At 47.0% G+C, this 26,080-nt stretch overlaps 11 protein-coding genes across 11 annotated transcripts, besides 2 other annotated features; 5 read left to right on the top strand and 6 right to left on the bottom strand.

Moving 5' to 3' along the window:
* Window positions 1-1,269: 1,269 nt before the first annotated feature.
* On the top strand, window positions 1,270-2,229 carry TSTA_095710 (ribonuclease T2, putative; the record flags this gene model as incomplete). The annotated part of the gene is made up of 4 exons (XM_002479240.1): window positions 1,270-1,493; window positions 1,552-1,846; window positions 1,907-2,102; window positions 2,174-2,229. 4 exons carry the CDS (start codon window positions 1,270-1,272, stop codon window positions 2,227-2,229), a joined length of 771 nt encoding a protein of 256 aa, XP_002479285.1.
* A 253-nt stretch (window positions 2,230-2,482) lies between these two features.
* On the bottom strand, window positions 2,483-3,630 carry TSTA_095700 (Swr1p complex component (Swc5), putative; the record flags this gene model as incomplete). Its single annotated transcript, XM_002479239.1, has 2 exons — window positions 2,483-3,173; window positions 3,227-3,630. 2 exons carry the CDS (start codon window positions 3,628-3,630, stop codon window positions 2,483-2,485), a joined length of 1,095 nt encoding a protein of 364 aa, XP_002479284.1.
* A 440-nt stretch (window positions 3,631-4,070) lies between these two features.
* TSTA_095690 (eukaryotic translation initiation factor subunit eIF2B-gamma, putative) lies at window positions 4,071-5,935 on the top strand (the record flags this gene model as incomplete). The annotated part of the gene is made up of 2 exons (XM_002479238.1): window positions 4,071-4,251; window positions 4,317-5,935. 2 exons carry the CDS (start codon window positions 4,071-4,073, stop codon window positions 5,933-5,935), a joined length of 1,800 nt encoding a protein of 599 aa, XP_002479283.1.
* Window positions 5,936-7,881: 1,946 nt separating this feature from the next.
* Window positions 7,882-8,023: a sequence feature (GA-rich).
* Window positions 8,024-8,901: 878 nt separating this feature from the next.
* TSTA_095680 (uncharacterized protein) lies at window positions 8,902-11,219 on the top strand (the record flags this gene model as incomplete). Its single annotated transcript, XM_002479237.1, has 3 exons — window positions 8,902-10,699; window positions 10,752-11,122; window positions 11,172-11,219. 3 exons carry the CDS (start codon window positions 8,902-8,904, stop codon window positions 11,217-11,219), a joined length of 2,217 nt encoding a protein of 738 aa, XP_002479282.1.
* An 844-nt stretch (window positions 11,220-12,063) lies between these two features.
* Window positions 12,064-14,327, bottom strand: TSTA_095670 (fatty acid elongase (Gig30), putative; the record flags this gene model as incomplete). Its single annotated transcript, XM_002479236.1, has 2 exons — window positions 12,064-12,117; window positions 12,681-14,327. 2 exons carry the CDS (start codon window positions 14,325-14,327, stop codon window positions 12,064-12,066), a joined length of 1,701 nt encoding a protein of 566 aa, XP_002479281.1.
* A 932-nt stretch (window positions 14,328-15,259) lies between these two features.
* TSTA_095660 (DUF1275 domain protein) lies at window positions 15,260-16,170 on the bottom strand (the record flags this gene model as incomplete). Its single annotated transcript, XM_002479235.1, has 2 exons — window positions 15,260-15,882; window positions 15,936-16,170. 2 exons carry the CDS (start codon window positions 16,168-16,170, stop codon window positions 15,260-15,262), a joined length of 858 nt encoding a protein of 285 aa, XP_002479280.1.
* Window positions 16,171-17,468: 1,298 nt separating this feature from the next.
* Window positions 17,469-18,700, bottom strand: TSTA_095650 (uncharacterized protein; the record flags this gene model as incomplete). The annotated part of the gene is made up of 2 exons (XM_002479234.1): window positions 17,469-18,548; window positions 18,599-18,700. The coding sequence occupies 2 exons, from the start codon at window positions 18,698-18,700 to the stop codon at window positions 17,469-17,471; spliced, it is 1,182 nt and encodes a 393-aa protein (XP_002479279.1).
* A 780-nt stretch (window positions 18,701-19,480) lies between these two features.
* On the bottom strand, window positions 19,481-20,254 carry TSTA_095640 (uncharacterized protein; the record flags this gene model as incomplete). The annotated part of the gene is made up of 2 exons (XM_002479233.1): window positions 19,481-19,879; window positions 19,937-20,254. The coding sequence occupies 2 exons, from the start codon at window positions 20,252-20,254 to the stop codon at window positions 19,481-19,483; spliced, it is 717 nt and encodes a 238-aa protein (XP_002479278.1).
* A 1,125-nt stretch (window positions 20,255-21,379) lies between these two features.
* TSTA_095630 (MIND kinetochore complex component Mtw1, putative) lies at window positions 21,380-22,469 on the bottom strand (the record flags this gene model as incomplete). The annotated part of the gene is made up of 3 exons (XM_002479232.1): window positions 21,380-21,964; window positions 22,026-22,355; window positions 22,416-22,469. 3 exons carry the CDS (start codon window positions 22,467-22,469, stop codon window positions 21,380-21,382), a joined length of 969 nt encoding a protein of 322 aa, XP_002479277.1.
* Window positions 22,470-22,882: 413 nt separating this feature from the next.
* TSTA_095620 (uncharacterized protein) lies at window positions 22,883-23,626 on the top strand (the record flags this gene model as incomplete). Its single annotated transcript, XM_002479231.1, has 2 exons — window positions 22,883-23,509; window positions 23,579-23,626. The coding sequence occupies 2 exons, from the start codon at window positions 22,883-22,885 to the stop codon at window positions 23,624-23,626; spliced, it is 675 nt and encodes a 224-aa protein (XP_002479276.1).
* Window positions 23,627-24,600: 974 nt separating this feature from the next.
* Window positions 24,601-25,425, top strand: TSTA_095610 (uncharacterized protein; the record flags this gene model as incomplete). The annotated part of the gene is made up of 3 exons (XM_002479230.1): window positions 24,601-24,822; window positions 24,885-25,093; window positions 25,146-25,425. 3 exons carry the CDS (start codon window positions 24,601-24,603, stop codon window positions 25,423-25,425), a joined length of 711 nt encoding a protein of 236 aa, XP_002479275.1.
* Window positions 25,239-25,280: a microsatellite.
* Window positions 25,426-26,080: the final 655 nt, after the last annotated feature.

The raw sequence follows: 26,080 nt of genomic DNA, 5'->3' as shown, positions 1-26,080 counted from the left end.
ATCTCGCTAAATAACCAAGCATTTGACACCCTATTGGCGATTGTGATGTCTAGTTCGCACGCCAGATCGCCGCCATCCGCCTTAATCTAAGGCGCCGGAGGAACCGTTGTTTTGTCTTTTGGTCTTTTCATTGTCGTTTATACGGCAGACAACCTTATCATTCTGAGCTCTTGTCAAATTTGCAATTGTTAGGAACCTTTTTGTTTTTTCAATGTAATGGTATTTCAGTGTTCTGTGTATTTGTGAGTAGTTTACGGGATGTTGTGCCTCAGGCTTCCAGTCTTAGGGCTAAGTGAGGATAGTACACATGTCTTGCAGATGATCAAATCAATTTTAATTTTCATCGACCAGAGTGACCTGTTCCAGATCAATTCTTCATCAAAATGCACTGTTGATTCCTGAACAAGGCCACTTCGCATCTTGTGGCCACTCTTAGGAAAGAACAGCATACCCAAATCAGCCTTCTGAATACACAAGATCGCAAATTAGCGCTATCTAGTATTTCTGGGATCTGACGATACCGACCCACGCATCTTCGACTGATTTCAATACGGCCGATGTCCCGGATGAAGTAGCAATATTAGGAAGGTAGTACTATAAACCAAAGGCTTAAATACGCCTCTTTCTCAACTTTTAAAGTCAGGCAACCCCCGGAACCGTCTTGTTACCCCTGTAAGGAGCACCCTGCTCTCTTTACCCCTTTGATTGGCTGGCATAGGGTATCGTACCTGGCAAGGCTTAGATTAGACATCACGATCTATATATACGTGACTACATATAAACTGATGAGTCTGTATTATTATAGCCGTCTTATTCAATGGCGGATCAGGCGGCTGAAGAATTTGTACCTAAACTATGGAGAACTGAGTCTACGTACCCAAACCGGGATTCAATCCCGCACATGTGTCGATCGTGCAACAACAGCTCCAACGAATGAGCATAAGCAATGCAACATTGTGATTGTATGGTTACGAGGATCCGACGAAGATGAACTATCTGATTTGACGATGCGCAGTGAATTTAGATCTCTCAATGAATGACATGCATGTTAACCTTTGAAAGGCTGCTGTCAGGATCTGTGATTGGTTTTAGGGTTTGCTTCGGATACGACATCAATATCTGCGTGTTTATATGCCCGGTATGTCTCCTTTCCAGTTTTAGTTGACCAGGTAAGTACATAAAGAGCCCGAGTAGTCGACAGCTTTTATGCTACAATCAAAAATCTAAAACAAGAGTTTCTTCGCTCTCAAGGAAAAATAGAAACCAGCCATGTCTCGTACGCTCGGTGTTCTTGCCCTCAGTGCTGCTGTCAAGGTCGCCCTTGCTGGCACACTTCAGACATGCTCTTCCAGCTCACCATTGAGCTGTAGCAGCAGCAGTACTAAGGGTACTTGCTGCTACGAGGCCCCCGGTGGACTTTTGCTCCAGACACAATTCTGGGACTATAGTCCTTCTATTGGTCCTTCCGACTCCTGGGGAATCCACGGTCTTTGGTGCGCTACCTCAAATTTCCAGAAAGTAGAATTTTGTATACTGACTGCATCTTCATAGGCCTGATAACTGCGATGGATCTTACGATGAGAATTGCGACTCCTCACGTGAATACAACGATATCACCTCTCTGATCCAGAATGCCGGCAAGACCGACTTGCTCGACTACATGAATACTTACTGGCAGAGTAACGATGAGTCCAGCGAGTCCTTCTGGGAGCACGAGTGGGCTACACACGGTACTTGCGTCAACACCATTGACCCATCGTGCTATTCCGACTACTCAACTGGTGATGAGGCTGTGGACTTTTTCCAGCAGGTTGTTGATCTGTTCAAGACTTTAGATACTTTTTCTGTGCGTCTTCTCGTCTTTCCCACACAACCGTATCGATGGTACTGACCGATACTCCGACAGGCCCTGTCAAATGCTGGCATCACCCCAGATGATAGCCAGACTTATTATCTCAGCGACATTGAGGATGCTGCATCTGCTATCCACGGCGGCAAGGTTCCATACTTTGGTTGCTCCAAGGGCGCCCTCTCGTCTGTTTACTACTATTTCTACCTCTCTGGAAACGCCATCAATGGAACCTATAGTCCTGTGGACTCTCGTATGTCGTTCCATTTCACAATTCTTCCTTCTCCGTCTTTCGTTGTATGACTAATCTGACTTCTCCTATAGCCAATAGCTCGAACTGCCCCAGCTCCGGTATCAAGTACCCTCCCAAGTCTAGTTAGGTAAGTGCGATAGCCTTTTCTCTAAGATTTTTCATGCTTGTTTCATGGAACCGTTAACCACTATGAGTAGGTTTTTAGGCATAAATCGTGGCGTGCTGAGATAAGATCTTGCAGAAATTAGGGTTTGTTGCGAAATGCACTACACCACACCACAATTACGACGACGTGCGCTAGTTTACACTGTGAATGAGATTAATGCATAGTTTACATATATGTACATATCATAGTATTCAAGACTCATATATGTGCATTCCTATAACCCCTTGAGTCGAATATTTCTCCTCTCTTCCTCCCTGATCGCATCTACTCTGTTCAAGAAATCCATGCGACCCAAATAACCCTCCTTCGCTTTACTGTGCACATTAAGCTCATCCTTGATACCAGCCTCATCGACATATTGCGCCCAATCAAGCCGCGATTTCTCAACGGTGTTGAGTTTCGGTCCCTTGAGTTCATCTGCTTCGCTCGACACAGCTCGCACCGCTTGTTTCTCCCAGCTCTTTTTAATGACACCCGACGGATTGGGGTCGAAACGTGATATCTTCCGGAGAGGTCGACGTAGTTTTATAATGATTGTTTCACCTTGTGATGTATCTGCTGAGTCAATCGACTTTTCGCCGGTGGTTTCGGCTAGGTATAGTTTTGCTTCGGCCGAATCTCGAGGTACCAGTTTCTCTTCTGTGTGGATTTCGCCGGCGAATTTGTATGTTCGTTTTATTTTTATCATGTTCTCAGAAGGCAGTTTGTCGTGAGCAGCTCCATCTGTAGAAAGCTTTTCGATTTCCTGGTCCTTTGACGGTTCCTGGACCAGCTCGTCTGGTGGTGCGGGTTTTTGGCTCGGTAACAGACCCGAATCTGTGTTTGGAGCATTCATCTTGGCCCATAAAGCATCAACATCAATTGTCGCACCGTCTATCTTTGCGAGGGGTTTGCGATCTTCTTGCCTGGAGTCAAATATCAGCTATGCTCGCTGTAATACTCTAAAACATCAACTCACATCTTCATCCTCATAGCCCTAGTCTTCACAAACCCTCCTCCTTCATTCTCCGACAATTCAATCTCAAGCTCTTCTTCCTCTCCATCTTCCGCCCCCTTTTTTTTTTGCTTTTTGCTTTTCGCTTTTAGTATCGTAGCTTCATCCCCAGAATCGAGTTCCATTTGATTTTCATCGTCGCCTTTTCGTTTCTTCGGGCCCCTCCTGTGAGAAGTATCGATCTTTCGCTTCTTAGTCGGTCTGATATTATCCGCCTCATCTTCGTCACCTGAGGAGGAAAGGCCTGAATCGTCGTCTGCGACGTCGGCTTCGTCAAGTTGGAAGTCGGAATCATCTTCGGAGTCGTAAGCATCGTTTTCAAGGGCGAGAGCGGTGGTGGACGGGTCAACTTCGATTTCTTTAGCCATTATGAGTTGTATTAATATATACTTCTAAATAAAATGGCGTGACGAATCAAGAATGTTAAAGTTGGCAAGTTCGAGAGGTGATCTAGAAACAATTTAACTAATCGCGTCGCGGAGGCAAGTCATAATACTGCCAAAGGCGGTCAAGATCGGAGAATACATTGCGGAGTCATACTTGAACTTTTTCCATAATACACAACGAGCGGCACACCTCCTCAAGGGATTAAGATTTTATGTGTTGCGTACATTCTGATGCTGACTGAAGATTGCTCTACCCAAACACACAAGGTACTCACACCGAGCGAGCAGTATTCAGACTTCGTCGGCAAGAAAATACAACGCGGGGCATAACTGCATATTGCACAGCGCTTTCTAGGCCGATTCGGCGGACGTCAAGACAAATTTGAGTTATATTCTGGGACTGAATAGAAATAGAGGCAACCATGCCTCACTCCGTTCCTGTGCCCTTCTCAGGGTTCCAGGCCATCATATTGTGTGGTCCTGGAGTTTCGCTCAATACCTTTACATCGAACCCTGAAGAGTTCCCAAAAGCTCTTATACCAATCGCCAATAGGCCGATGGTATGGTATCCTCTAGATTGGTGTTATCGGATGGGCATAACCAGTATGTGCTCTTATATGGACGTGTAAAATGTGTGGACCGTTTACTGATATTAATCTTCCTGATAGATATTACATTAGTGACTCCCCCAGCTAGTCAAGCTCCTCTCGAAGCAGCGCTTTCCCAAAACCCGCACCTTACATCCCTTCCCGCGCCTTCACCATCTGTGCTAGCACCGAGCGGGCTGACTTTAACGACCGGTACTGCGGAGTTGCTTCGATTTTCCGAGGTACAATCAGCTATAAAATCCGACTTTATCCTCTTACCGTGTGATCTTATATGCGATATCCCCGGCGAGGCACTCCTCGAATCATGGATGGTATCACAGGCTTCTCTCAGTGGGTCCGGGCAAGAGCATATCTCGAAACACGGGGGTAGTATCAAGTTTGCGGATGTGCGCGGCGAAAACGCCGGACGCAGAGGTGGCCTTGGGGTATGGTATCAGACACGTGATAGAGAAGAAAGTGTCAAGGGAGAGGTTGCGGATTTCGTTGCGACGGCTCCGTTAGATCAGAATGAGGCACCCGTTGTGTATCCACCAGTTGACGGGCCGGGGTCGATACGATATAATCTGTCGAAATTGGTATATGCTATGCCCATGGATTCTTTGAAGGAAAAAATGGAGGATGATAAGGGGCTTTTGATTAGAAATTCACTTGTCAACAAGCATGCGCGAGTCAAACTTTTGACTACGTATCGTGATGCGCATATTTATGTGTTCCCTTACTGGGTCAAGGAGTTGGCAAGGAGAAACGATAAATTCCAGAGCATAAGTGAAGATCTGGTTGGTTGGTGGGCGAAAGCAGAGTGGCAAAAGGGGCTAGGCGAGAAGTTGGGTTTCAGGGAAATTTTCGAAGAGGCAGCGAATTCAGCAGATAACGCGAGTCATGACGGCGATGAGGTCGAAGATGAAGTTGACCTGCGGGCCATGAGTACGACTAAAGCCAGCACCGGCGAGATTGACGAAGCGAATTTCACAAATGGATTCGCTAGACCGCGGTTAGCTTCACGAGTCAATACAGCGGCGTCTGAAGCTGATTTTGACAGCGCTGTAGCAGCTCGAAACAAGCAGTCGAAATTAGCCATCCCGCCAATCTTTGCCTACATACACTCTTCACTGCCTTCCGCACCATTGGTACGACGCGTTGATAGTTCGGCTCTGTTACTGTCTGTTTCACTGAAGCTTGCTAAATTGGAATCCATTGAAGAGATTGGGCGGCCGAATTCGTCTCCGTTCGCCCATACCGCCAAAGTCGCATACCCAGCTGGCATCGCTCAACGCTGCACGGTGACCAGACAAGACTGTCTGCTAGCAGAGAACGTGACCGTGGAAGAGAAATGTGTCATCAAGGAGAGCGTCATTGGCGCTAACTGCCACATTGCCTCCGGCGCACGGCTTACGCGCTGTGTTGTTATGGCGGGCGCAGTTATCGGTCCGCGATCAGTCTTGACAGGCTGCGTTATCGGTCATCGATCCAAAATCGGTCGTGAGTGCAACCTTAAGGAGTGCGAAGTTCAGGACGGTAATGCGGTGCCGGACGAGACGGACGCCAAAAATGAGAAGTTTATGGTCTTTGAAGGTCTTGATACTGAGGATGGCGATGGGGAAGGGATGAGTATGGACGAAGATGCCATGGGCGATGGTGGGAAGAGGTTTGATGAGGGAGGGACCGATTTGGGCTTCTAATGTGATGCTAGCATCTATCCTGTGAAAATAAATAATGAATACTTGATGCATCTCGACGATCTAGACCCCCTCAAGGAAATGTAAGGGTCTGACCCTAACCCCAGAAAACCCCCTAATCCCAGTTAATGTTAGTTATCCCCCAATCTGACCGCTTGTTCGATTACATAATGCTCCCTGCAATGGGTTCGTCATGATGTAGATCTTCTTGACTTAGTTACAGTAACTATGTACGAAAATAGGGATCTTTTCCCCTATGTACTGTGCTCAATAAGGAATAAGAGACTTCATTTGCGAATGCACGATGCAAGAAATCAAAAATAGCTCCTTTTCATGCCAGACATAGAGCCCGCAGCACGTGCACTTCCGGCACCTGATCAGCCGAGCGGCTTTCTCATGATCAAGTTTTGTTCTTAGAGAGCAAGTATGACGAAGACGGTAGAATTATTGTTTTCCAGGTGGCGGTTGTTTGTGTCTTCATATACGTACTTTGTATTGTGTGTTTTGCATGATCGATTCTATCATCGAGATCGTCTATCAGGATCTTCAATGTATGAATTGATAAGACCTAGTCGAGCACGGACAGGGTTACACCCCTATTAATATTTCTTTCTTTAGACTGAGTCAGGACCTTACTAGTGATTATTAGCGTCAGCATTCAAATAGCCCTCGTTCATGTCCGCCTCAACTGAGAACGGAGTCAAATTCTCAGAATTCTCAAGAGTGTATACAAACTTAAATGTACATTCCTCTCTTCGATTATCATCAGTAAGCGACATTCCAGATCGTCCACGTGCCGCTCCATAAGCTTGTCACTTCTGTTAATCTGCAATGAGGAACGACCTTCCTTCTAGGCCCTCTTCGAAATGCATACTACGTAGTAGTAATTGATTAGGCAGTGTAGACAGTCTGCAGAGTGCACCGTGCTTATCAGCGGCGCAGGACTATTAATTAATCATGGAGAAAAGGCTCAAAGATCAAGACAGGTTGAGGTTGTGGATATCACTTAGAACTGAAATAATAGCTGGGTTTTCTTGAATATGACAAAAGCCACAAAGTCAATGTTCCCTTGGATCCGAACGCCATTGAATGGGTTTCGAGTTTATTGAGTTTATTTTCATGCCGCTATTAACGCAATTAGCCTCTTCATTAGAACCAACGGGTCATGGCAGCATATTGTTTGACATTGTTGCAATAAAAGTAGCACTCAGTCCGTACACGCAAACTGACATTGACAGCGCCATGCAGGGACGGGGCCAATAGGTTCAACGACAAAGAACCACACTTGACTCGATCCGCATAAGTTGGACGGTGCGACTCAACAGTTCGTGACCATTGCAGAGTACGACCAATTGAACATGCAGCACTCCGCACAGAGTATGGCAGTTCCAGTGTGCATTTATGTAGTGTCGTGATTGAGATGATATCGTTGCTGATTGTATATCAACCATGCGATTGGCTCCCGTGCTTTTTTCCGTCGAGGAGTGCATGCCGCACATCGGGCCAATCATAAAACAGCTCGCCGATCAATGTCTGAGACTGTAGCAAGGGGAGCCATACGGAGTTTTGCACACGGAAAACTCATGAGATATTTGTTGTAATCGCGACTAGACATAAGCCACGAGGCTCAGTTAATGTATGCTTGTCTATATACTTGGAAGAGAATAGACAGAGTCACAGAGAGAATACGTTGGACGATACGCCTGAGAGCTAACCCAAACGGATCGGTTGTACGTCACACTAGTCTTGATCCAGTATAGTGTGTCTAATGTCTAGCAAAGACTGCAAATTAGCCAATCAGCCCATCTACATTACCCCACTTATCCCGGACTTGACCATTCCTGGCGCTCCCCTGGCACGGTCGGTCGCTCTTTCCCTCTGTTTCGCTGTGTTCCTCCCTCCGCGAACCTTCTCTTCCTTCTCAAGAGCGAGCTCTCCCTAAAGCGTCTCTCCTCCTCCTCCACATCTCTCTCTCTCTATCTTCTTCTTGTCTTGCTGTTTTACATCTTTTTCTTTTCTTTTCTCTTATTCTCATCCCGAACCATATCCCCCCGCCCTCTTCTTCCCTATCGTCTTTGCCCTTTTCCCCCTATCCCCTTGTCGCGCTTTCGAAGAAGAGAACGTGTGAGAAACAGGCCCACTTGCACTTTCCTGACTGCGATCTCCAGTCGTCTGCCTGGACCTTTGGGTATATGCCATCATAAGACAGACATATCACACAGATCTGGTTATCTTATCTTCAATTCTTTATTCTTTTTTGGGGAATTGCTTGGATTCGCGTTCATGGCTTGAGAAATCCCCTTTTATCGCTTGCTTCCGGAGACCTTACGTGTTGCCGTGGCCCTTGTCGACAAACCACCCTTCTTCCCCCTCACAAGAAGGCAATTCAACCCCCATTACAGTGAGTCAGTTGGTCGGCTTACAGCGACGATAACTTTTGCCTCGATATCAATCTTTCTTTGATTTCATCAGTACACATTTTATTGCATCGACTTTCCGGCGTTTCCTTCTGTGTTGTTTCTTGCAGATACTTCCTTTTCTGTTCGTAGCGACCGGTTTCTGCCGTCGTACAGACTTGTTGTCCCTAGTAGGTAGCCTGCCACCTCGTGTCCTCTTGGAATACGAACAACCGTCCTCCTTCCGTTTCTCCTCGCATCGACCCCATTTCTCGACAGGTCCATGATTATCAAATTCATCATCGTCCGTCCAACCTTCGCTTTCGTGGTTGATTACTAACTTCCCGTGGTTCATCAGCATCGTGTATATTCCATTCTTTCCCTCCCACCTATCGCTATAGCATTCGTTTTGTTGCTCGTCCGAAACGTCGTACGGCCGGTGACTTAAGAAGTTAGATTGGGGACACAATACAGTCAAGTGGCGTTTGGGTACAGGTGTGTTAGAACATCAAAGGAGGGAACAAAGCAAAGAAGCCCGTTTCTCTGGTTTTTGTGGGCGAGGCTCAAGCCATCATGGCAGCGTTGGTCCAGACGATTCCTCAACAGAACGGTACTGTGACGCTCCTCCAAACCCGTCCAGCATCGTCATCAACTAGCCAGAACTACATCTCCGCTCCATCGATCACGCAACCACACGTCGGCCGTGGACACAGCATGTCGTTGAGCTCCTATAATGGCGTGACCAACCCCGCCTCCAGCAGGAACTCGGTGGCTCCTTACGCCTTTACGAGCACTCCAGGCCTGCTGGCTGCGAATGGGAATTCTAACCAGCAACGCCATATGGCCTGGTCTCCCCAGGTCCGACCAGATAGTCACCACTCATCCACGTCTCTCTCACAGAATAACACTCCCAATCACTCATCCCATTTCGCAGCTGGCTCTGTATCGTCGTCTTCCGGATCTTCCAATTCTTCTGCTCGACCTTCCTACATTTCACAAGATGATAGCATTCTTTCCTCTCGACGACGGACAACGGATATGACTCCTCGGCCTTTGTCGACTATCAACTTGTCCACCCAATCGAATCTTCTCACCTTGTCGACTTCCATTTCCTCTACCACGCCGTCTCCCTCCTCCACTCCTTCGCCCTCGACCTCGACTCCTAGTAAGCCATTGCCCGACCGTTATCGACGGGTGAAACGCACCGCTACCGAAGATAATACGAATCAGGCAGCTGTTCCAATACCGAATCGGTCGTCTTCCTATGACCTTTCTGCAACTGCGGTCATTCTGCCTCAGCCGTCACGGCCTACGATCATAACACACACTCGTACACCCAGTGCAGATGATACTCGGGTGGGCAAGCAGTCACATCCTGATGTTGCTAAACGATATCGGCGTCGTAGCTGGGCCAATATGGATGCTTTCTCTCAGGAGTCTCCATTGGACAGTTCTTTATTCGCCCCATTGCCCGATCTCAAATTCAATACTCCAGAATTATCGCGACCAGCGTCTTCCCATTCGGAGAGGAGCCGCCCAGTTGAGCACAGCCAGTCCGATATTAAGACTTCTGTCCCGAGCGTTGACTCGAAGACCTCATCGAATGCCTCTCATAATCCCTCACCTCTCTCCCACCAAGTGACAAACAGCCCTCTAGCGAAATCTGAATCCCCCGCTCCTTCAAATCCTCCATCGTCAACATTGAATAGTCCCGCTGCACAGCGTCTAGCCGACATCAGCAAGGCCAGTGGTAAAAAGCCCGGCAAGTCACGCCTGCGAAGGGCATTCTCGTTCGGCAGTGCTGCAGAACTTCGCAAGGTATCGGTTCAGAATTCGATGGGTAGGCGAGAGGGCGAGCAGTCAACAAACATTGGTGATGAATTGGATCCTGAACAAGCTGCGATTGCTGCGCAGCAAGAAGCAAATGGGCTGGGTAACAGCATTTATTCCCACCAGCTGGGCTCGACAGATAACCTTTCGATATCCTCGACCGCATCTTCTGCGTCTATTATGCTTCGGAAAATGGGCAGAGGAATGAAGAAATCCACCCGATCACTTGTCGGTCTCTTCCGTCCGAAGTCAGTCATCAATGAGAGCACGGATCCAGTGATCATTGAGCCCACTGCTCCTCAGCTTTCAGTGGTCAATATTGAAGCTGAACGCAAGATTGTCGCGGTGAACCCTGATCCTCGTGAGCAGAGTGGCGGTGGCACTGTGTTTCCAAAGGTCCAGCCCACGAAGGAAAAGTCCAAGACCACAGCGGTAGTGAATGAGCGTAACCTGCATGACTCCAACTCCCGCAAGAGTATTGTAGGCGGGGAGCGAGAGCGTGCTGAAGTGTTGGCCGCGGTCAAGAAGGGGATCCTGAAACGTGAGTTGACGGGATATATTGTCTGTATTCATAAAGCTAATGTGATTCTCAGGCTCTGGAAGCTCTTCTCCAGTTGGAAAACCTGTGGAGCTAGCACCCCCACATATTCCCGATTCACCCAATTCTAGCGCCCCAAGTACACCCGAAGAGCACTCTCACCGAGTTGGTCACCGACGAACGGATACAGTGAAGATTGAAGGCGAAGACTATTTCATGACACAGGGCAAATATGGCTCCGAGTCGAAGACTACTCCAATCACACCGCATCCAGCGTCCAAGAGCATTGTTTTTAGCCCGCGCATCCAATTTTACGAGACTTGGCCCAGCGTCGAATACGACCGACGTGGTGATACAGCAACGTGCAACAAGTTGACTCCTCTTTTGGCTCAACAGATCAAGGAGGAGTTGAATACCTTCAAAATGGTGAGCACTTCTAGTCTCTCCAGAGGCTTAAAATACTGACGAGTTGCAGGAGATGGAAGTTCATGAAACCTCGAAGATCTACACGCATTTCCTCTAATGCATTCCCATTGGCGTTCAGATTACAGCATCGCTTTCGAAACATCTTGCATCATCTCATCGTGTTACGAGCTGGCGAGGCTTGTTGGGAAGAGCTTCGACCAGGCCATTTATTTGGATCATTAGACCCACTTGTAAATTTCATTTTCGATAAATTGCGGTTGATTATTTGGACATGAGCGAATCGATCCGTTTTGACGCTAGCGACTTCGATATTAAATCCTCGAATTCTTTGCGACTCTACTTCAGCTGTTCGTTGGTCATTCATAGGTGTTAGGGCGGATGTGGTCTTTGGTTTTTGTCTTTTGCGTTCAACCTGACTTTCAGTCGTCCAGTCATGCAGTCGCTCCACTCGTTCGAATTCCAAGTCGCAAAAGGGAAGTGTTTTGTTTTGTTCCGCACACGCCTCTTGTGGTCATCATATCTATGTAACTTGTTCCTTTCATTTTGGAGCGTTGTCATTTGTAATTGGCTTTTTTCCTCATTTCCTCGATCGGAGAGACTCGACTGTTCATTTTCTTTCTCATGTATCATTTTCTGTGTCATTTTCATAATTATCGTCTCTCCCGTGGTTTGGATTATGGTGTGCAAGTCGAAATTTCATATATTTCTGGCTTTTTCAATATTTGTGGTCGTTGAACATGTGATTCAGATGAGTTTGTACTGCAATCGAGCGTAAGCATTGATGGATTGGCTACGTAGATTACTGTAACGATCTAAGGAAATAATCATCTCCAGGCAAGTTCTGGGCCTGCAACTGGCCAACCTTATACGGCAACAACCAGGAATATTAAGATGACTCCCTATTCCCCTGGAATAGAGATCCTCGTATGTATACAAACATTCTAGACTGCACCACGATTGGCCAATTCCAATATGGAAGTCAGATTAAACCAAAACTAGAAATAGATTAGGTTAGGGTTACGGACCATAGTGGGGATATGAAACTATATTTGACTGACCAATCAAATACGATGTGAAGGTGGGGATAGAAGATTACGTACTTGGTTATCAATGATTCATGATTTGACCGGTATGGGTTGTGAGTACGATCAGATCATGAGTCATGAGTCTCAACTCTCGTCAGTTGCTGTAGTCTATTACTACACATTAGTATAAAAGTGTGAGATAATCAATCTAAACTCGTTGAGCATGTTATTAGTGACTACGTAATCGATTAACTACGTGATGGCATTATGTACAGGAGAGGGATAGTAAAATAAGAACTCTTTTTGAAAAACACATGCATGCATGCATGTAGCGAGTAGTTAAAATCGAGCAGCAACAAGGTCAGAGAGGAAAAGAAGAAGAAGAAAAGCATTAGCCGTAATCACGAGATCATTCATCTACTTGGTCTTGTGCGCGTGCCGTGCGTGTCCCATTTATGTAAAACATATTCAAAACGAGAAAAAGAATAAGAGGAGGAAAAGGGATTGGGTTAAGAAGCATCTGTTTGTAATACATCAAATGTATTACTAGCTTTAACCGGTGGGGTAGCTGTGACACTCTTCTCGGCCTCACCTCGCTTTGCGCGACGTTTAGGTGGTACAGCTTCAAACTCGTCCTTCTTCTTCTCACTTGCAAGCTTGGATTCCATGTTATGAATCTTTTCTTGTGCGGTCGAAGTGAGTTTTTGGATCTTCTCGTTTGTGGTTTCTTCATCTGTGGCGGAGGTATCGCCGTCACCGTTCTGCTCTAGAGCTGCACGGCGGATTTCGCGGCTTACTCCCTTCAGGGCATCCAGACCAGCCTTTTCGACCTGTTGGATCTGGGTTGCGGCCTTTTGTTGCGCGGGTTCCTTGCGGCGGAGGTATGATTTGACGAAGAATCGGGCGAAGAGGTAGGTCAATGGGAGCAGGTACATGACATTCAACCAGATGGCGAATGCTTGACCGCTGTTGTCGACGCAGTCGATTATTTCGTAGAGAATAGCGTTCTCGGCTTGTTGCTTAGCTTGAGAGAGGCGCGCGGCGTTGAGGGCGTCGGCTCCGAAATGTTGTCCCTGAGCGTTGAGGACGTTTTCTGCGATTCCCTCGGCACCAGCGGCGCGGAATGCGAGTTTCTTCAACCATGGCACAAGACCCGCTGAAGCGGTTGCGGCGGCGATTCCGGACTCGGCGGCTGAGGCAGCGGCTGGAATGGCCTTGGAGAGATGCTCCCATGAGACAGCTCGGGAGACGGTGACGGGGATCGAGTATCGCACAAACATGTAGGAACTAGCGGCGAAAGTACCAAAGATGAATTGCGTGATTTGCATGGTTGTGAGCGAGCGCTTGATGGCATTTGGGACGCGGATGTGTAGCGCGGTGAGGGTGTAGTAGCTATACATGAGGGAGTGGATGAAAGAGTTGACAAGTACAAAGATCCAGATCGGTTGTCCCATGTAGCGGATACCAGCCCACATGCACATCATCGCGCCGGTGTGGTGGTAAGTCTGCAAAGTCGAGCTCTTTTTTCCCTTGGCAAGGATAATCGCGGTATCAATGACCTCGTAGAATTTGGACAGGTAGAAAATCCAGCCGTAGTAAGCCAGACCAGAGTTCCAGAGACGTCCAACATCGGTAGGATCGGGCAGGCCATCGGGACCCAGTTTGTATTCAGGATTGGGCATTATCCATTGATCGGTTGTTGAATTGTAGATTGCGCCGTTTCCGAGACCACGAGGACCAGCGACTCTGCAGAAACCGTCAATCACGCCCACTGCGCCGTATTCGTTGTTGAAGCGAGGGATTGACAGGCGCAATGCCCTCCACATGCCTACGCACGTCCAGGCAGAGTAGATAGCCAGAAAGACATTGTGCAGGATAACCAAGATCTTGAACCAGCTAGTCTTGCTAACAGCCCAAGGCTTGTACCCGCGCGATTTGTTTACACGGTTAAGCAAAATGACGGTCGTCGCATAAATGCTTCCAATTGTGAGAGGTACTCGATAATCGAGGAGTTGTGCGTATAGTTTTGGAGGGATTTGGAATGGCTGTGCGAGAGATCGCTCGTTGGCAGGAGGTACAAGACTCATGGGTTGAGAGCCGGGCAACTTGAAGAACGCGGAAGGGGGTAGTCTGAAGCCAAGCGAAGCGCCTGCCTCACTGAATTGGTATGAGTCGAGCATTTTGAATTTTGTGTCTGTCGTCCTTCCCAGGGAAAGCAGAGGCTGTACAGCCTGTTGTCGATTTATGAACTCCTCACTTGGGGCAGGTCAAAAAAATTTGTGGATGCCGGAATGGTACGGGATATCGACGTTGACGTCAGGAGGTGAGTACGGGGATTGTCCGATACGTACTACGTCGTAAGGCAAAGAGTTGAAGAGACAAAAAAAGAAGTGGGAGAGTCAATTCGGGTTGAAGGATATATTTGTATTATTTGAGTATTCCACCAAGACTCTTTCTACTTGTCGCACGTAAGGTATTTGGTCGCAAAGCTCGCAAGCTCAGCCCAGACTAGGGTCCTGATAGGCTGAGTGCTGGCAGAGTGGATCCACGTCAGTATTTGTTGGGAACTTGGGAAAAGGGGGACCGAGGTTTTGTTCGTTCTGTGTTTGCTCTTCATATATGACATGAAGGCATTCATCTGATGTAGCGATAGCGCCATTTTGAGTGTTGCAATTGAGGGTGTTGAGGAAGAAGAAAGAAGGAGACTCAACGTCATTATTGCTCTTAGCCTCTCACATCACGCGACAGCGGTCATGTGACATTGTTTTAATGATGTATTGCTACTCTAACCCTAGGTACATGTACATTACACTGATATATACACTGATATATACACTGCAATGAAGAATCATACACATTATGTATTCTTGCAACTGATTCATTCTCGCGCATATGATATGGCATAGATCCCGCCACTAGCCAACGCCCTTACTCCGTCCTATCAAGGCTAGGCCCTTCATTCCCCAACAAAACGCAACATTTTTAATGACTCTCGTTGAGCCAATGGCATTAAGACGATAAAGTCGATATCGATAAGCTGATAGGATTCCTGATTTACCGAGGTTGTTGTTGGTCAAGCATTTGACAACTTAGGGCAAGCAATGTCATATGATCATACACAGCCTTCAACAACATCACCATCACCTTTAACATTCTGAGCCCCCTCCCAAGCCACCCAGGAAATAGTAATAACCGCCTTCAAAGCAAACCCCAACCACAACCCAGAACTCATATTCGTCAACTTGAACAACCCTCCAGCCGTCATCGCGCCCAGAATCAGCGTCACAAAACAAGCCACTCTGCGATTCCTCTTTGCATTTCTTCTAGCTAATAAATTCGGATCAATCAATAAATCACACAACAGCGTCGTCAAGACTACAGTCGGGATTTCGTCGTATTCCAATGTTCGACTAGCCACGATTTGCCCCGCGGCTTGAAATGCGAGGAGACTGATTGGTAAGACCTGCATCCATTCTATGGGTGCGCGCGGATCTTCTGCTCGTGGAGATATTATGTCGATCTCCACGAGCAACGAAGCTATGAGTAGAGCGAGGGTTTGGATCAGGAAACAAATGATATTAGTGATACGACGCTTGGCACCGAGAAAGCGTATAAACCGGCTGAAGAAGATGTTGCTGATTATAAATGTTGCGACGGATATAAGTGATTTGGCCCAGAGGTAGGCCGGGTATCTGGGTTGGCCGGAGACGCCGAGAGCGATGAAGACCGAGTTACCTTCACTGGATGGTTAGCACAATCAGACTGGTACGAGGATGGAATGAGCGCACCGGTTTGCATGCTTGCGAAACTACCCCAGGCAGTAAAGGAGACGCCATCGACTAAACCACTGACAAAGGCACAGATAATGAGAATGATATCGGCTCGTTTCGTGTTGATGTCCGAGGAGAGGTAGTGCACGACACCTCTGTACTTGATTTTTGCCAGAGTGCCTGGTTTCTGGTTCAAGGTCTCATCTGTGCTGATTTGATCGGTGGGAGCGAACGATATGGAGCGTTCTAACATGTCGGACTTTTCTAAATGTGTTAAGGGGTATTCTCTTCTGGGCTTGACAACAGAGACCGTCTATAAGGAAAGGATAGAATGATCTGGCTGAACCTAACCAATTCACAGCCCGAATCAATCACCTATATATACACATTCCACCATCTCCAAACCCACCCACCTAGGAATCTTTCCCTTTACTCGGATCCAGACCTCGATCCCGTTCCGAAACGTTGTTAGAACTTGCAGATCGTACGTATAACCGATATTACACACTTTTCGTTCCAATACCTGCTGACGAGCACATGGGCGTACAAAAGGCACGTACATTCAACCATACAAACGCACACGGATCATAAGCCACGGAACCAAGAATCTTGGCTTGGATGTGTCAAGGTAAGGGACTTTGATTCATCTACATATGCAATGGCCCAGGAAGTTTGCGGTGTAGATGCTAGATAAGCGTGTAGAGACGGGGTCCGTTTTCGGTTTATGTCTGTATCTGTCTCGGATGCCTAGTATCGGGGATTCACCCAGCAAATAAATAAACTTATTCATTTCCTAGCTCAAAGACCATAAACATAGATAAGCTGTACAATTATGAAAACGGACAACCGCCAAGCCCAAATATCCATAGGATTGGCATTTGCCCAGATGGGATCTCTACCTGAGCCACTCTCGGCAAACCCATCTCATAGCCCAGATAGAAGAGAAGCATACGCAATAAGTTTTCAGCCCAACGCCAGAGGGTTTAGTTTAACTCGTTTGAGGAAATGGATGCTGATCATTCTCGAAAGTCTATTTGCACTCGTTTCGTTTGAATTCTTCCGTGTTTTTTCTCGATCCGATACTTTCCGGGATGGACTCTGATAATGACGATTATGTTGATAGGGTATTGGACGAGGAGCCCTAATTGTGTGTAACCCTAATCCTGGGCCAGGCCAGGTTGTGGTGAGGATGACCATCTGGGCAGTCTTGGATTTATGATATAAATCGATGAGTATTCGTATTGGAGAGAATAGTATCACGGTTATGAAACGATCCTGCATGATCAATAGTCGGAGTTTCTCATAAGCTGGTCCTGTACTCAATATCTGAGCACTTCCCCACTAGCCATAGCCCTAATACCTCAATTGATATTTGTGTAAACATAGTAACTTCCGAATGGACTGCGTCAACGGTGTTTATATGTGACCTTCTCTTACCATAGCCTCTCCGGTGCCAACTGTTGCCCTAAAACCCATACCAATCATAGAATATAACGCTAATAACATGCATATAAATGATATAAATAAAACAACAGAGAAAAGAAGATCCACTCATCGAGGCTTCGTCCCCAAAGGTAACGGCGGCGGAGATGGTGATTCAGCACCACCATTCACAGGCGTCGACTTCAAATTAGGCTTTTTAGCAGGCGGAGGTGGTGGCGGCGGTTTCCTTTTATTTAGCACTTCTATATCAATATTCGAACTCTGTCTGCTCAGATTTGGATGTGGTGGTGGAGGTGGAGGTTGCGGTGCACCCTGGGACGCTTTGAGAGGGGGTTGTTCTTCAAAATACGAGTTGATGCGTTCTGTGATTCGGTGTTTTTGATTAAATGCTGCTAGTTTCTGTTTGCCAGTTTCAATGTGCTCGTTGCTACGTTGTCGGAATGTGCTTGTAGTTGATGGTAGTGGAGATGGGCGAGTATCCGTTCTCGACGCCGTGGATGTGTTACTGTCAAATCCTCTCTGTGAAGTAGGTCGCTCAATTGGAATTGGACTTTGGAGACTCTGGGGAGTTTGTGATCCCGGGGTTGACATTTTCGCGAAGCGGGTTTGAAGTTCATTGACTTGATTGTTCATGCCCCTCTGAACTGTAGCAGACTGGTCACTGTCTCTTCGACCGATCCCGAGCGCAGGAACGGAAACGCCGGCTTGTTCTAGACGCGACACTGAACCTTGATTCATCTCAATTGAGCGGTCTGCTTCGGAGTATGGTGGCGGAGGGGGTGAGGGGGAGGTGGTGGTGTTGCGGGTAGGTAAACGAGGAGGAAGATGAGGTCGAGGTTGTGAGGCAGGCGCATGAGTACTATTTGCGGGGGATTCTGTACGTCGAACTGGAGGTGGAGGGAGATGTTCTATGTTTATTCCTGTCCGGTTGGCACGGTACGGTAGAGGAGGAGGCGCCGGCTCTTCAACTTGTTCAGGTTCGTGAGTGATCTCTTCCGCTGCCAATTCTGATCCAAGGCCCCTTGAGGCAGTCGTCGACTTCGAAACGGATGTCGTTGACGTTCGTGAGTCTCCGCGTTTCGGTGGTGGTCCGAAGGTTGCTGGATCCTTGAGTGAGGATAGAGGACGTGAGACATGCTCGGCTCGATCGTCTTTGCTGCTATCTTTGCCTTTTCCCATCCAGCCAGCCTGTTAAATCGTTAGAAACCCATATTAAATAAATTGTGTCATCAACATACCACTTGGTTAATTCCCTTGAAGTCACCTCTCCAGCTCTCCTTGCCGCCTTCTTTACCCTTGGGATGCCACCCATCCTTCATCACCCCGCGGAAGCCGCTCATGGTGTATAATCAGATGTCGACGTTTCAGAGGACTGTCCGGGTTCATAAATCCACTATTCTTGGCAACAGCGTGTATGACAGTTCGTAGTTCAAACAATAGACTGTGATGAACAATGTTTATTCGCCGTCTTCTGATGGCGCCAATAACAATCACTCACAAGGCCAGCCCTTGACCCCGACCGCAGCTGGATCACGTGAAGTCTCCATAATTCCAAGGTAAGGGCTAAGGTTAGTACCCCTTAACGTTGAATGATGTGCCAAAATAGCACCACATTCAGGAGACAATCTCTCATGCAAGTACTGAGGTTAGTTCTCTACTCAGTATAATACCCATTAATTATTAACAGCTGGTTGGATGGGTTCAGGACGAGGTTGGAGCATGAACTGAAGAGCATGTATACTACTACCCCTTTTCATCAGCTTCACAATCTAAAGATTTTCAGATTGTATTTATGTTCATATAAAATTCTACTACCTAGGTAACGAGATACAAGACAATGAGAAAACCAAAAAAGTAATCTAGCTGGGCACCGGAAGACTGCCCTTTCTGCTGAGGTTGATTGGATTGAGGTAGCTATACAGGCAAAACAAAGACAAGATTCGACGTGTATATCCAGGTATCAATAAAACAAATCGCAAAGTGTCCATCACTAATACCTCATACACACCATTGAAACCATTACTCATAAACCAAAACCGAACATCAAAGACCACCTCTCAAGGTCGCTAAAAGAATGCTGCCCGAATCAAACATGATATTGAGCACATCTGCTCAATGTACTACTGCTTCGGCTCCATAACATGGAACTCATCCGCATTCGACGACTTGCGCTGCCTCGAAACATTCATATCAAGCATGTACCCAGCAGCCGCAGCAGCACACATAAAAATCTCCAAACCAATCAACAAACCCGACAAAACAAATCCAGCTCGAGACTCGGCGCAAACACGCGAGAAATTGGCCGGAGCGGAGAGTGTCTGGTTATTACCGCCGCTGATGCTGTCGATGGATTTCCATTTGCAGGTCCAGCTGTGGATGGTTTCGCTTACGGTGAAACCTTCTGGATATGTGGCGGAGGGGAGGTAGATGGAGAAGGCTACGCCAACGATGGCTGTGACGAGGCCTGTTGCTCCGACGGCCGTGGAGAGTAAGTTGAGTAATCGAAGGCGGGGACGGGGCTGTACTCGTATATCAGTATGCAATCGTACATGGAAGATCGAAAAGGAGGGACAAACCGAAGGAAACGCAGCAACGATGATATAGACAATTGACTGGAACAAAATAACCACTCCACAGGCCAGTAGAGCATTTGTCTGACGAACGTCCAGATTCAGAGGCCAAAGTGGCAGCCACGCACTTGAGTACGCTTTGGTTTCGTTGTAGTAGTGCAAAGGTGCGCCTTCAGTACCGACGACACCTGCGGATGCCCCGAGGAGTAACAGGGTTATGCCGATGCGAATGCGGTGCAATATGCGTGCTCGAGACAGGTAAGCTACTTCCTGGTCATCGGCGGCACTGGTGATGGTCACTGTGAAGGAGGATAATGACGCCATTTTCTTTCCTTTCTTTTCAGAGGGAAATTAACATATAAGAAGTGAGAGAACGACGAGGCGAGGCTCAAAAGGGAGGAAGAGGAAATCTCAATTAAAACGTAAAGAGAGAAAACAGTCGAAGATACCAGTTTTTACTACCAGAGCAAAACCCTTGACGTTGAACGAACGAAACAGATAACGTAAGAAAAAAGAAGAATAAATTGAAGAAACACACAGCGATGAATGCAAGAGGATGAAATCTGATACTTTCAGGGAGAGATGATTAACTAATTATAAGAAAAGGCCGTGACTTTCAGACCTGTAGCTCACGGTCTCGATATCTAAGCGCCCACTGGATGTCTTCAGTTGCAAGACCAATCTTCCAATGAAGTCAGTGACTAGGTTCAGCAATGCTAATCCAAGGCCTGAGTCAAACTGGCATCGAATCAGAATCCGAACAGGTCTAATTATGGAAATGGAATCACTTTCTGCATGGTTAGATGGCAGTTGCCTGGACCAATAGGTTATGCAGTGCGAGTATCTAACCCATAAAATAAAGTCATTCCTAGAGACTTAGTGTCATGCATGGGATATCTCTATAGGAAGACATGAGCGAGCATCTTGAGAGCGGGGTGTGCTAAATAAACAAGCATTTATCACTCTTCATTGGATAGTGTATATGCATGCAAGCGCCCTAGGTGTCTGCAGAAGATGTGAAGATGAACAGACCAAGAAATCAGATTGGCTGGTGTTGTTTTTGTTCGGCGCTTACGAGAGACTATGAAGATTGGCTGATTTGTTTTCTCATTGGTTGATCTATATACATCGAATGGCTGGCCTTGTTTTTGAGGCTAAATATTTTTACTATGGATAATCTTATTAACAACGTTCAATAACTCTTAACTATTCCATGTGTCTGACTAATGCAGATATAATAAATGTCAACACAGCATGGTGTAGCAACTACAGAATTGATAGGCTCAATTGCAACGATTCATCAGAGACAGAAAACAACTTGATACAAATATACCTCCATCGAACGCCATCGCCCAATTACCAGCCTAGACCCATATCCTATACTCCTAAAGGCATCTCGAAAATATAAACCGTTTCATCCCCCTGCTCGCTCAACATAGACTCATTATATTACTTTTCATTAAGCATATTTCCCACCGCCTCCAACGCCTGAGCTTCTGCACTAGATATTTTCCTTCCAGCAATCGCAGCCTGTCCGTCTCCCAATAAGGGTTCGCCCAAGCGCTCGAGATGCAATCTGATCCTGCTATCGATATATTCTCGTCTCTCATCCCGCTTTAGGGACTCGCTAGGTACGGAGGTGGGCAAGGTAGCTAGTTTTGCGCGTAGTTTCTGCGTTGCAGCATGCAGGGCGGGGAGTTGTGATAGAACGAAGTCGGTGTTTGTAGTTAATGAGTTGTTTTGGCCGACACGGAGCATGTTTGCGGCGGGACCGGAGGTGAGGAAGGATAGATTTGGAAGGGTTGATGTTGATGATGTCGCAGGTGCACTAGAGTCGGTTTTGACGACTGGTTGTTTCTGGGCTGTGTCTTGCGCCACGAAAAGTACTGCTCGTAATTGCGAAATGACTGCTTCGTTTTGCATGGATTCCCTTTGCAGCGCTTGCTGGAGTTTGCGTGTCTCGCGCAGTTTTCTTCGTTGCATGTTTATTGACTCGGGGGTAGGAGCATTGCTGTCTTTGGAAAATGATAGGTTCTGCAGATATCAATCAGTATTCCAGCATATAACAAGGTCATGCGACGACTCTACACCATACCTCATAATGGCCCAATCTCATATAATTCACCAGATCTTCCGGGACCGTAAAGATATTTCGCAAGACGTAAATCTCAAATTTATCAAATGATTTGTCTACCGACGACTCAAACAATGTCTCTAACTGATGTAATCCATTCTCAATCTCTAGCGTCGCTTCTGGGTATTCGATATTTCCATCAGCATCTGTGTCCGGAATGGCTGTTGACGCGTTGTGGGCATGGCCAAAGCCGAGTCGTTCGGGAGGGGTGTTAAGGAGTCCGGTCTCGAGGCTTGAGATGGCTTGATAGATGAGGTTGTTGATAGAGTTGATTATGTCGTCGATCAATGACTACTCGTCTCTGTCAGCTGTTTATTTTTCCTGGTAGGCCTTAATCTAGATACGACTCACCAATGGTGTGTAACTGAAATGCTCAGTCAGCAAGGAATTGACTGCATCGTTCATGTTGTTCGTCACTTCGATAATTCAAATCATCATATAAGTTGTATGCTTGATTATGTTTCTAGCTATGGTTCGAACTTTATGGTGGATGCGGCGGTACGCGACCTAAATTCTATGCGGTCTGATACCCCACCAGAACACATCAGAAAAAGAATAACAAGCTGGTAGTGAATACTTGGATGTGATATATGATATATCGTGTCTCAACATACTCTGAATCGTAAAATATTATCATTTTACCCCCTCAAATTGACTCAAATCAGAGCATGAGCCAAACGCGCTAACCCAAAAAGAGACTAATGGAGCTAGCCAGATTGAGCACGACGCGTCTTAAGATTCTACATAAATTCATCCCAACTCCCACACGACATCAATCCGCAATCAATCGAACTGAAAGCTAGATATCTGTTGGCAAGATGGACGCTGCTCAAGCAAAACGCAATCGCTTGCCCTTCAAACCTCCCCGACGCCAATCCGCAGGCACAAATAACTCATCATCCACTAGCAAAACTACATCCAAGGCGGCTTCTCGCAAAACATCCTCGACATCTATACCTTCAAAATCAACAACGTCAAAATCAACAACATCAAAAGGAAAGGTGGCACAAAGACCGTCCTCAATAACAAAAGCGACGTCCAGCACAACCTCGAATTCGCGAAAACGAAAAGCTCAATCGATATCCTCTGTATCAGAAGACTCCGAAACCGCCTCCAGCAATGACAATGGTAACGAATCCACCCGAAGCAGAAGTAACTCCCCCTTCCAGGAACCGGATTACATCCTCGCCGAAATCATCACAAACGACCGACCACGCAACATCGAATCCGACGAGCCGGGAATCCCGCCCAAACTTCTAACGACGATCTTACACCACCATTTTCAGAATTCCAAGACGAAAATAACCAAAGACGCGAATGAGGTTGTGGCGAAGTATATGGATATATTTGTTAGGGAGGCGTTGGCACGAGCTGCGTATGAGAGAGCGGACGCAGCGAACGGCGATAGAGGAGGGGGAAGACCTGGTGCTGATGGGTTTCTAGAGGTATGTTTTGACTTTACTACGCACGTACTTGGTTTTGTGATTAGTTTCTAACACTTGGGCTGTTTTTAGGTGGAGGATTTGGAGAAGTTAGCGCCACAGATGTTACTTGACTTTTGAGGTGCGACATGTAATTATCAACGACTTATGAGACCGGCGTTTTGCGAGATACCACATTTTCGTCTTTTCTTTTTCCTGTCAGAGTCAGAACCAGTATCTGCACTGTATTAACATATTTTACGTGAAAAGAATATAATTCGAGTTCTGACCGGAATGCCTCCACGTTTTGAGCCCTTAGTGCCGAGGTCTATTGTTTGAGATTGGAAGCATCAAACTGTTCCGAGACGTGGAGGCTGATGATGAGACGGCCTCCGCGGCAATATTGGGAGTGGCTTGTAATCGCGGATTTTCAGTTTGTCTAGCCGAAGGATTACCTGGGGGTAGGTCTCCTATTTTTGCTATCATGCCTTTGCTGCTATTTGAGGTAGATGGATACTGCATATTCCCAACATTGCAACTATTAGCCCTAACACCCCGACATTGGATAGAACGCTACAAACAACCTGCATATCTATGAAAACAATTCAATGATTAAGTGATAAAGATAGATATCACAATAGTAATGTAAGATATCGATCATCAACCACATCCAGCCGCGGAACTCATACTGAGACAGACTCGAACCACTCAAACATAGGCGCCGTTCTCTCGTGTCTCATATTACCCAAATAGGAAAATCCTGTCCAATCTCAGCCTCCTGCGTACGCCATGCACTACGTTCACTTCGGTGTCATAGCGGCTGAAGAAAGTTTACACGCTCCTGATGTACTTTCTGTTCCAGAGATATTGGGCGGAAAGAAGAACGGGACCGAGGTGTTGGAGTCGTTCAATGCTATACAAATAGCGACAAGTTCCTGTCCGTTTCTCAGTTAATTTTTTCTCCTTCATCAGCAACAAACTTCCTTTCCTCTTTTCTTATTTACGACTTTAATCAACAAAACCAGCGCCGGTCGCTACAAAAGACTCTCATTAGCTAACGAAACATAACGATCTTTTACTTATCTTTCAATATACCAAAAGAAACATCGCCCAAAATGCAGCTCTTGAATACCATCGTCTCAGCTTTCCTGCTCACCGCAGCTGCCTCCGCACAATCTGCCACCCAATCTGCCCCCCAAGCTTCAGGTACCGCAGGAGCAGGTGGTGATGTGAAAGTGCACGTTGTCCAAGTCGGTCTCAACGGCTCCCTTGAGTTCTCGCCAAATAGCATCCAGGCCAATCCTGGAGAGGTTGTCCAATTCCAGTTCATGGCAAAGGTAGGCCTCGGACACAGACATGCACACAATCATCAAGGTTAAGCTAATGAATTGATATTCAGAACCACTCCGTCGTCCAATCAGCCTTCAGCGATCCATGCGCTCCCATCAATACCGTCATGTCGAACGTCACTGGCTTCAAGTCAGGCTTCATGCCCGTCAAGGACAGCATCCCCGTATTCTCAGTTATGGTCAACGATACCAAGCCCGTTTGGGCTTATTGCAGCCAAGTTGGTCACTGTGCCAAAGGCATGGTTTTCGCCATCAACGCGTATGTGTCCTCTTTTCCACTCACTTGTCGGCTAGTGCTAACGGTTGGATAGCCCTACCACTGGAGCCAAGACCTTCAGCGCCTTCCAGGCCATGGCTATGAACGGTACCTCTTCTTCCTCTACCAGCGGTTCCGGTTCCGGTTCCAGCGGAAGCAGCAGCAGTGGCAGTGGCAGCGGAAGCAGCAGTGGTGCCAGCGGTAGTGCCAGTGGAAGCGCAGCTGCCTCTTCCAGCACTGCTGTTCCCAAGGCTGGTGATGGTGCTAAGCCCATGGTGGATATGACAATGCTCATGCTCGTTGGCGTCTTTGGCTTGTTCTTCGCCGGTTTTTAGACTGGCTGATCTGGTGGTGTGATGATTTAACGTGTTGGTGCTGGCTGGTCGAGAGGTGATGCTGGGGATGGCTGCATGGAATGTATGGTGTTTGTTTCTTTTGTTCTTTCGTTCCTATTCATACGGGAAAGGTATGAATGTTGCTGAACCTGTTGGCATTATTTCAAAGCATTGCAGGGGATACTGTCATAGACATATAGTGAATGGGCAGAGCCTCACTAATTTCACTCAAATTGATTTCAAAATGACTTCCAAGGTTGTGCAGGGCAACATGGTTGGAGCCCCAGGCATCAAACGAACGTTTCCTGATTCGTATCTTCCTTTATGTAGATTGCCTTCCACTCTTCTCGCCTGCTTGCTAGCCGCCTCGCTCGACTACAGTCTCAACCATCTCTATTTCAACTCCTTCATCGCCCAGCGGGGGACACAGCTATATCGCACCATGGTAGACCCTATTGCCCAGTAGCAATGAGAGAAGAGAAGATGAGACGTTCGGTGGCTGGCATAGCGACATCCAACTGTTTGGGCTCCATTCTGAACCTTGTGTAGATGCAGCTGATCGGAAATAGGTGTATTGACACTGACACGTGGTCAGATCTCATCATTCGTTTTGGTGAAGAAGAATTCAAAATTCATAAGCTGGTAATCTGTGCAC

This window comes from Talaromyces stipitatus, genomic scaffold, assembly GCF_000003125.1.
Source record: "Talaromyces stipitatus ATCC 10500 scf_1105507295527 genomic scaffold, whole genome shotgun sequence".
NCBI classification, from domain to species: domain Eukaryota; kingdom Fungi; phylum Ascomycota; class Eurotiomycetes; order Eurotiales; family Trichocomaceae; genus Talaromyces; species Talaromyces stipitatus.
This window is presented reverse-complemented; position numbering and strand designations above follow the sequence as displayed.